This window comes from Perissodus microlepis, chromosome 8 (assembly GCF_051167445.1).
Source record: "Perissodus microlepis isolate ML-2025 ecotype Zambia chromosome 8, ASM5116744v1, whole genome shotgun sequence".
Lineage (NCBI taxonomy): Eukaryota > Metazoa > Chordata > Actinopteri > Cichliformes > Cichlidae > Perissodus > Perissodus microlepis.
This window is the reverse complement of record NC_140468.1, coordinates 18,105,686-18,115,608: the sequence shown is the minus strand read 5'-3', so window position 1 is coordinate 18,115,608 and position 9,923 is coordinate 18,105,686. Positions and strand designations below refer to the sequence as shown.

At 44.0% G+C, this 9,923-nt stretch overlaps 1 protein-coding gene across 2 annotated transcripts; it reads left to right on the top strand.

The window, feature by feature from the left end:
* The first annotated feature begins 633 nt into the window (after window positions 1-633).
* On the top strand, window positions 634-6,082 carry prr35 (proline rich 35). Of its 2 annotated transcripts, XM_084937916.1 has the most exons (4): window positions 634-756; window positions 1,241-1,287; window positions 3,209-4,770; window positions 4,876-6,082. In XM_084937916.1, the coding sequence occupies exons 3-4, from the start codon at window positions 3,377-3,379 to the stop codon at window positions 5,687-5,689; spliced, it is 2,208 nt and encodes a 735-aa protein (XP_084794042.1). In that variant the 5' UTR covers window positions 634-756; window positions 1,241-1,287; window positions 3,209-3,376; the 3' UTR covers window positions 5,690-6,082. The 2 variants fall into 2 exon arrangements, with proteins under 2 accessions (XP_084794042.1, XP_084794043.1); XM_084937917.1 differs by lacking the exon at window positions 634-756 and having other exon boundaries at window positions 1,170-1,287.
* The last annotated feature ends 3,841 nt before the right edge of the window (window positions 6,083-9,923 follow it).

Here is a 9,923-nt window from a genome sequence, read left to right as displayed (position 1 = left end):
AACGTCATGTCTAAGTCACTGTTTGTGGATGAGATGCTGTAGCTCACACCACCCGTTCCCCGACACGCTGCGCTGATCATCCTCAGCACAGGTTCCTTAAACGAAGCTGGTGATGGACGTAAAGACGGGTGATGCGGAAACAGTCACTAACCACTCCACAATACACACCTTTACCTCCACTGTGGACTTTAACGCTTCGTATACACAAGATAAGATGAAAAGAAGGAATATTTTCTGGTGGCTTTTGATTATTAAAAATTAAAGGCTTATAATTAAAACCACAGATATTAGAATCAAGGAAGTTTAAACAATGTTTAAGTAAAAAGCCTAAAAATAGTTAATTCATAAGAGCTTTTTCTCATAATCCAACATAATAAAATACTGAATATCCAGATTCAGCCTTAGAAGTCAGTCTTCTTAGTATTACGTATCAGTTATGGAGGATTTAACCCCCTCTGTCCTCTGTTACGTTGTAACAAGAAGCCATCACTAACCTAACCTTTGCCAGCATTGTGTAAATTGTTATATTGCATTCTGACTGCAAGGTGGAGACCACACTTGACAATCCAGAGAGGTGGAGAGGGGGGAGCAAACAGGGTGGAGAGGGGGGGGGAGCTGCTGTATTGTAGCGCCTCGGGGTAATGCTCCCAGTCAATATATATCTCCACACTCGCTCCTGCGCTGCCATTTGAGCGGGACGCGCTGCCCTGCCGCTGCAGAGGAGTGACAGACAGCCACACCGGGACCTCACTTTAGGTATGAATGAATACGTTTCCTCCTTTCCTTTAAGAAGCAAGGTTTGTTTGTGAAGGCTGAGCGATATTTTAGAGGGAAGTTAAGCAGAGGCCTGTTTAAATGCTGCTTTTGTTTGCAGGGCAGAAATGTTTGATGCTGTTTTATGTCCTGCTGTATGCCTTTGTTTTTTTAATTTTGAAAAAAGTGAGCTTTGATGTCATTATTTATAGATTTAATTAAACTACATTACTATTTTGATTTAAAATGAGAATCTTTTATATATATGTATATTTTAATATTACTGGATAAATACATTTCTGTGGTGTTAAAATAAATTATTGTCAGCTTATTTTAATTCATCATCATTTTAATTTCTATTAAATTTGGTTTAAAAAATTAAATGCAAATATATCAATATTACTTGATTTGTAAATTTACAGAAATTCATGTTTTTTTAATCATAGAAGAAAGTCAACATAAAAATCTTCTTGTCTTCTTTTTTTAGAACTTTTTCTCAGAGGGAGTGACAGCTCACCCGGGCCATCATCTTAGGTAAAGTATTAAACTTAATGAATTTATTAAACACGAGAGCTTAAAAATAATTTCCCCTGCAGTCTTTGCGTGCATCGACTTCCTGTGCATTAAAAAAATAACCAAGTCCCTTTCTGCTGTCAGCGGTGTGGTTGCTGTAGCATGTAACTTGTCAAAGCTTTTAGTGTGGTGAGCCTCCTTAATTGCAACAATAGATGTTCAAGCTGTTAAGCTTGTTTGATCATAGTCCCTAAAAGCTTAAAACAAGACCACAGGGTTCAGATATGGGCAGCGGGGGGGCCAAAGAGCGCAGTCAGTGGAGAGGAGAGCGGATAGCGGTGGCCAGAAGAGGGGAAAAAATCTACTGTAAAAATGATTTTTATTGATTGGCTCGCAGCAGCAGCTGTTAGACTCCATTATGAGCCCAAAGCTCAGGTCAGAGCCCCGGGGCGGACAAGTGAGCCAGTCAAATGGTCATCCACTAACGGGCCAGTTCTGGGGGTCCAGTTGGGAAAGTGGTGAGCAGCAGCCATCCTTTGTTAGCCTTCGTCTCATGGACTCACAGATGATGATCCACGCCGTCACCTGTGTTTGCTTGGCTCTCCTTTGTTTCTAGTCTTGGAAGAGATCCGTGCATTAAAGAAAAAGGAGTTGGTGAAGTTTCTTTTTTACCTCAGCATGGAACCTGAACTTTACGTAGACTTTCATCTTTGAGAGACCCGAGGAAAAAACGGCAAAATAAAAGCCCCCAAAGCAGAGTGTTTTAAACTGAGCACTAGCCTGCTTACATCTTCTTTTTCACTGCAGGCTTCACCCAATGGCTTCGCTCGCAGTACAAAGAGATCACAAAGTTTCTGCAATTTCACAGATGGGGAAAAAATGTTTTTGAATTTATCTGAAAGGATTGGAATGAAGTGGTGTTAATTAAACTAAATTCTGAACTAATGAAATAAAAGATGAAGAGGAGCAAAAAAGAGAGTGGAATAAGGGAAAAAAATTCTACAGGGACTATTTGTTCTTAAATCCAAAAGACAAGCCTGCTTAACACATGCAGAAGAAAATTAAAAATAAAATTAATCAATAAATCTGCCTGTTTATTCATAAAATGAAGCATAATGTTTAAAAGTAGTGTAAAAGCTCAGTAATAATATTTAAAGGTGCTCAGGTTTTAAAGGTTTTGTTGGCCTCTTTTGTAAGACATGTCTAACTGTAAATAAATATATATATATTTTGATATTTTCCAATCAGAAGCTAAATTAAATTCAATTAAATGCTACCTATTATAATCCCTGCTAATATTGCCTAACAAGTATGACCCCAGTCTAAATGTAGAGCTGGTAAGTCGAGGCAGTGGAACCTATGCACCGTGTCCTGACCCAGATCCCAATCCTGGCACTAATGACGCCCTATAGGCATGATGCCAGGCTCTCATTAGGAATCGGGCCTCAAACCCCCAACTTCTCTCCTTCGCGTACCAGCGCTGTGCAATCCCAGGCATGGCCGTGCGGTGCCTGTAGCCGGCCTTCGAGGGCCTGGCCCCAGAACTCAAGCAGGGCTGTGAATGCTGTGAGACCCCACTGCACAGGTGCAGAGTCCCCCGTGACAGCCCTCTTTGCCCCCAGCCCTGGGCCCTGCTAGTGCCTGGTACTGCACTGGAACTAATGAGTAGTGGCAGGTACAGTGAGAACAGAGCAGCGTGGGCCTCCCTGCAGTTAGGTTAGTGACAGCCCTCGGCTTAGGCAGAAAACAAATGTTCTCTCATAATACACATATGTGCATAATGGCATAAATCACCCTTCAGTGCACGCAGAACTTTACCTCTCATAGTTTGTTTTCTTACAGAAATGAAAACCGCATCCCTCCTTCTGACTCGCAGAGAACAAAACATCATATATACAGTCTGTGCTTTCATTCATGATCCACTCTCTTGTTTATTTCACAGGTACAGCTGCAATTTGACCAAGAAGATGCTCTTCTTCATCGCCACCTACCCGCAAAATTAAGGAAAACCTCACAACAAATGAAATGTACTCTGAAGAAATATCTCAAAGTCTAGCTTGAATTGTCAAAATTTAAATCACACGCTCTTTAGAAATATCAAGACTCAACCATGTCCAAGGATGACACCTGCAAAGTCACGTCAGCCAGCAAACACAAGGAGCGCAAGCCGAAGAAGCCTCACTACATCCCCCGGCCGTGGGGCAAACCCTACAACTACAAGTGCTTCCAGTGCCCCTTCACCTGCATGGAGAAGTCTCACCTGTACAACCATATGAAGTACAGCCTGTGCAAGAACTCTCTGTCCCTGCTTATAGAGTCAGATTGGCCGTATAAAAAGGGCAACATCCTGCACCCGGAGCAGCTCCGGCCCTTTCAGCAGGCCCATGGCCTGCACGCTCCCGGAAAAGATGAGCTAGAGCAGGTGATTCGCACTGAGGAAAGGCAGGGTCAGAGGAGGTCTGCAGAGGAGGATGGCGAGGGCAGAGACAGCCAGGGACCAGAAGATGAAGAGGGACGAGGAGAGGGGGTAGAGATCGCTGGGCTGATCAAAGAAAGCTCCGGTGATAGCGACAGAGGTGAAGCAGCAGAAAGCACTAGGAAGAAAACCAAACAGCCAGATTCAGAGCTCGACGACATGCTCTCTCTCGAAGATCAGTTTTTACGAGCCCGCTCTGTGGAGGTAGAGGCCCAACTGAGACATTATAAGCTATCAAAGACATGCCTAACAGCTCCCGGGTTACTGTCGGAGCAGTGGCGGCTGCTGGCATCCAGCCACACTAAAGCCAAAGCTGAAGGTCCTCAGCCTCGAGTGAATAATTCAATCCCCTGTTACCCCCCACCACCAAACCTGGTGGATTACCAGGACCCCACTGGGCTTAACCTTTCAGTGCTTGGGGTAGGTTATCCTATCAGCCCTGGCCTTTTCTCCTACATGAACTCAGCTATTCCCACCGCAGCCTCCGGTGTCACAGCCCAGACCCACGCACAGCTCGCCCAGCTCCCCTTCCTGGCCTCGGCCGCTCAGCTGATACACCCAGCCTCCAGTGCACACGCAGATCGAGCTCTCATCCCCCCTCGACTATACTACCCCTTCCTGTGCGAGCACACATTCGGACAGGCATCCAGTCAGAGCGACACCAGCAAGCCTCTCAAGACATCAACAAACACTCTAGAAGCAAGTCCTCTGTCCAGTTTCCAGCCCAAAGTCAATCTGTGGAAAGTGCCTGCTGTGAGGCCGGGATCTACCATCACTCCCGCTGGCTGGGTGTCACCTCAGAGAGACTCCCCTGATCAGGGCTACAGGCTGGGGGATAAACTGCAGGCTGCAGCCAAGGAAGGCAGAGCAAGCTGGGGTCTGAAGAGGGCAGGAGCTCCTTTAAGAAACCAAGAGGCCCCTACGGAGAAGAAGCCAAACTTGGGCTTGACTTTAGACCTTCTGAAAAATATTCAAACTGCATCAACTCTTAATGTGGGGACAGATAAACTTCTCTTCTCTTCGGACAGGTAAACAGCTCAGAACTGTTTTTGTAATAAAATTGGTAGTAGTTGTGGCGTAGATTAAACCTCTTAGGAGTGTTTATTTAACTCTTTTCTTTCACTCTTTCTTAGTTTGCAGGATGCTCATGTTCAAGGTCGGCCCACTGAGCTGTGGTACAACGATCCTCTCACCAGCCCCACCAGCGAAACAGCTTCTCTCTCAACCTGTGGAAGACCCAACAGCCAGGACTCAGCTGCCGCCAGGACAATCGGGGCGTCTGAGTCAGTCGCTGCTCTGCTCGGTGACCTCTCCAAGGCGCTGCAGGAGTACCACGAGGCCGAGCGCAAAATCTCCCACCTAGAGAAGGAAGACCTTCCTGCCCAGAGACATCTCTGGGAGCACCTTAACAAAATCCGCAGCGAGCTTTCTCACATTCACCAGGCTTTGGAGCGAACAGCTCGCCAGAGCGATGGGCCTCTCGACCTGTCAGTAAAGAGGGACTCGACGGAGTCGATTGGCGATCAGAGCAGGAGGGAAGATGGGGGTCTTAAGGAAAACGCAACTGAGACAGAGGAGGAGGACGAGGAGCTGATAGAGAGAAGAGAGGACGAGGAGGACGAGAGCGCGAGGAAGGTGATAAGGGCTTCACTTGAGAGTCGTAAACAGTCGCTGGACATGCTGATCAAGATGAGTCAGGCGTCAGTGGTGAACACAGAGGTCCTGTCTCCTGGTGGCCTTGGCCTGAGGCCCAGTCCTGCTGAGGCTCTGTGGGCAAGCAGAACCACCAAGTGTGAGGCCGACTCCAGCGTCCTGCTCTGCCCCGACGGCCGATCAGTAGTGTTCACCGACATCTCCTCCTCTGCCAAACCCCCAAAGAGACCCCCATCCATACAGCGACTCGAAGCCCACTGTCCTCCAAGCCCTTTAACAGCTACCGACAACTGAAACTCTGCTTGTTCCTCTGGCTGTAATATAACAGAACCCATCCAGCGCTTCGCGTGTAGTTTTGTTTTTGGTTACTGGCATGCCTCAGACTTTCATCAGCTGGAAAAAAAAAAGACTGTCGCTGTGTTTCTCAGTTGTTCACAGAAACATTTTGCACCGTATAAAGTAAACAGAGAATGACTGAAAAATCTGGAGGATTTTTTTTCTGATACACTAAAGGACGTTTAGACATTTTAAAAATGTTACATCAGCATTTTTTTTACAGGCGAATTTAAATAATCGTGCACATTAATGATCATGACAAGAGATAATTCTCTGAGCTGATTTGTAAATATTGTACTGAAAATAAATGTAATTAATGTAAAATGTTTTAAAGGCTAATGTTTTTATATGGATGATGTCGTGTTGGGCTGAAAATAAAATGGATTACACACACAAACACATCTATTCTTTTCAAAAACAGAGCAAAATAGGGGTTAAGACACATAAAATAATGAAAAACGGGAAGATTTTAATCAATATTTGCAAAGAAAAGGTACTAATTTGAACATTTTGCTGCACGGTGAGCAATCACAAAGCCAAATGCTATCATTGTAGTCTTTATCGATAGAAAGAAAAACAGGGGAGAAAAAAAAAAGACAAATAGATCCAAAGAGGCACCGTGACCTGAATTTGCCTACGTTGTCCTAAAGGTGAAGCAGCTCCTAAAGCCAAAGCCCATCAGCTGGGTTACCTGTGCGACTACTAAGGTTGGCTGCGGGGCCGACCTCCACATAAACTAAACTTGAGACCTGTCTCCCCCGAGGACTGACGCAGAGAGCAGGGCTGCCCCACGTCTTTTAGCCCCGTCACCACCATCACACTCCAGAAGCAGCAGCAAAGGTCAGCTGCCACGACCAGAAGAGCCACCGCGGGATGTTCGACCTCAAGAGGTCAGGCCAAAAATGACTGTCCGCTCATTTTAACAGCAAATTCAACATTTAGTCCCTGCAATATCACACGTTTTTTTTTCCTGCTAAAGAAAGAACAGTAAGCTTTGAATTTATGTTTTCGTTTTCTGCAACAGACAGCCGACCTGTCCGGCCTTCACCCTATGGCAGCTGGGAAAGGTGGCTGAAGTGGATAAGCAGAAGGCGATGGGTGCATGGAAACTGTATGATTTGTCATTGCACTAACTAACAAGATGAAAAACAACAGTCCTCTTCTTCTATCTATTTTAAGTCTTATTCTTATAATTAGAATAGAATAGTTTTTTATTGTTGTTATACATATAAAGAAATTTAGACTAGATTTACATCTCTCCTATGAACATCAGAAAAAAAACAAATAGTTAAAGAAATCCCCATAAATACATAATAATAATAATAATAATAATAATAATAATAATGAATAGATTATTAAACCAGAGGCAATGATTATATAGGGTCGAATGAAGGTGCTGAAAGTCTTTATCAGTGCAAGGTAGTTTGTATTACTAAGAGTAGTAGAAGGAGAAAATGAAAGAATAATATAAATCTTTGATTTGTAGATTTTCTCCTTGGCTGGAAAAAAAAATCTGCCTTTAATTTACAGAAAATTTATGCAAAAGCATCCAGGAAAAAACCCCCACCTCGATAATGATTGTGAAATTAAATAATCTGGATGCTTCTTAGAAAAACATGCGTCTGTGGCCTGTTTGGGTGTTTTTTCTTTCTTGTTTCGGGAACAGTAAGAGCCAAGATGATAGCGCCCTCAAGTGGACAAAGCCAGATGAGCATCCCTGGGGTTAGTGCTGACAATACAAAGGAAAACAACACGAATGACAGAAGCGGCAGAAACTCACCGGGGTGATCTTTTGCACGACGTTGGTTATATTTTCTCAGACATCAGCCACAAGATAAAAGTGCGTTACCATCATCACAGATCAGCCACTGACTACATCACTGACTAGACATCACTACAACAAGAATGCAAAGAAAAGCTCTCTCATAGTGATGAACATCCGTTCGTGCTTAGCTGTTGGAGCCAATAAAGCTTGCTGCACTTTCAGATTTCTCAGGCCTGACCTCACTGCAGTCTTGAAGGAGCTGTGATGTCAAGATGCTGTGAGCTGTTGTGCTTCTGCTCAGCACCTCAGCCTGCTGCACTCTTGGCTTTAAATGCTGCTCCCAGACAGAAGCCCTGTGGTGGCCAAACCGTGACTCTGTTAACCTCTGTGATCTTGTTAGCATCCTCCCTGATAACAAACTACAATCAACTTGTAGAAGAACAAGATCAGAGATCCCAGGTGGATCGCTGAGGCTGAAACACCTGGAGCAGAGCTAGAACCAGTTAGTTTCTCTAAAAGGTGGAGAATTCAGAGATCTGGACATCCTGGATGTTCTAAACCAACAACATCTCACACATACACCACGATGTAAGTGCTCACCTATGAACCCTCCTTCTGATCCTTCCTGTGGTTCAGAAACTTGATTTGTCTCTCAACATGCTCAAGTCATTCAGCTGTGAAGAGGCTGGAGGTTCTTCAACTCTTAGGTATCTCAATCTCTTAGTAAATAACATCCAGAAGTTCTCCTGGGGCTTTTCCCCCTCTGTTTATGAAGAAATCGCTGTAAAATAATAAGTATATGCATGTGTAGCTCATGTAATGTTGCATTTCTTTGTTTTTGTAGCATCTCTTGCACTTTATTCAAGTTTTGTCTGAATCTAATTTGAAACCGGTTAACTTGAAAAGGATCCAAGTTATCTGAACCCAACTCCAGCTTCGTGGAACGTAATCCCTGGAAGTGGTTATTATTCCGGATGCAAATCTTGGAGATGTGGCTCAGTTGTCACTGGGTAAGGGGAACACACTCAGGCTAAATCCCACCAGTACTATGTTTGAGGGTTCTCAAAACCCTGAATCGAAATAATCTCACCGCTCATCAGGACACATTCAAAGGCCTCATAACCTCCCGGTTTTATTTAGCTTTGATAAGAACAAAATCCACAACACTGACCATAAGTGGTTCATGCCTCTGAAGAGACTGGTGCCAGTTTATTTTTCAACAAGTTGCAGATGAGTCAAAAGCATTCAGTGCCCTCATCCAGCTCCACCCACAGCTCGGCCTGCTGAACCAAGCAACCAAGAAGTCTCTCAGTAAACTGTTGAAGATAACAGAGCTCAGCCTCCGATTAAACATCCTCGACTTTATTGAACAAGGCTCCTTCCAGGACCTAGAAAATCTATGGTAGTCAATATTCTCTGCTTTTCTGTTCACCTTTGCTCACTACTCATTCAACAAATAAATCAGTTTACCCACTACATACCTAGACTGAAGTAGGTCTGAGTTTAGACATCTGACCAGCTTTGTTCTGTACAGCAGCCACCTCATCTGAAGTCCCGTGGAAATCACTTTTTCAAGCTTTCTTCAGATTTCTCAGACACAGTTAATATTTTTTTGTTTTTGTTTACATTTCTCTGTTTTTTCAATTATAACCATTGTAGTATCCAGCAATGGATTCTGAAGTTCAAGGCACTGGTAGCACCGAACATCCTGACTGTTGTGATACTGACTCTGTGCATTTAGGCACGTAGACATGGTCGAGTGGGAAAAAGAAGTGATTTAAGTGACTCTGAATGTGGCATGGCTGTTGGTGGCAGACAGGCTGAGGTTCCCAACAAACATCTCTTCAGAGACTGAAAAAGAGAAACTATCAGTGAGCTCTGAGTAAAAATACCTTCTTGATGCCAAATATCAGAGAATGGTAATACTGAAGATTGGAAAGCAATATTTTCTCAGGAAATGTGGGACTTCTTAGAACCAACTGAGCATCATTTAAGCAACACAGCTTACCTGAGTACCGTTACTGACCATGTCCATCCCTTTATGACCACAGTGTACCTTTCTGAGTAACGCACTATGGCACAAAGCTCAAAGTGTTCTGTACTCAAAAGGCCTCCAGTCAGCAGATGTCAATCTAATAGAGCACCTTTGGGATGTCACCATGGAAACTGTGTGAAGCCTTCATGTTAATATGGACCAAAATCTCAGAGGAACATTTCCAGCACCTTGTTGAATCTACAAAAGAATTAAAGGCAGCTCTGAATGCAATCAGTGAGTCCAACCTGGTACTGGAAAGGTGGATTTATTCAAGCGTCCAGTGAGTAGGTTCATCCACCACAGATTCACACCTTACAGCTAAATAATAAATTAATGAAGAATTGTGTAAGGAATGGGTGCACAAACTGCTGAATCCCAAGTCTGTAAAAAGA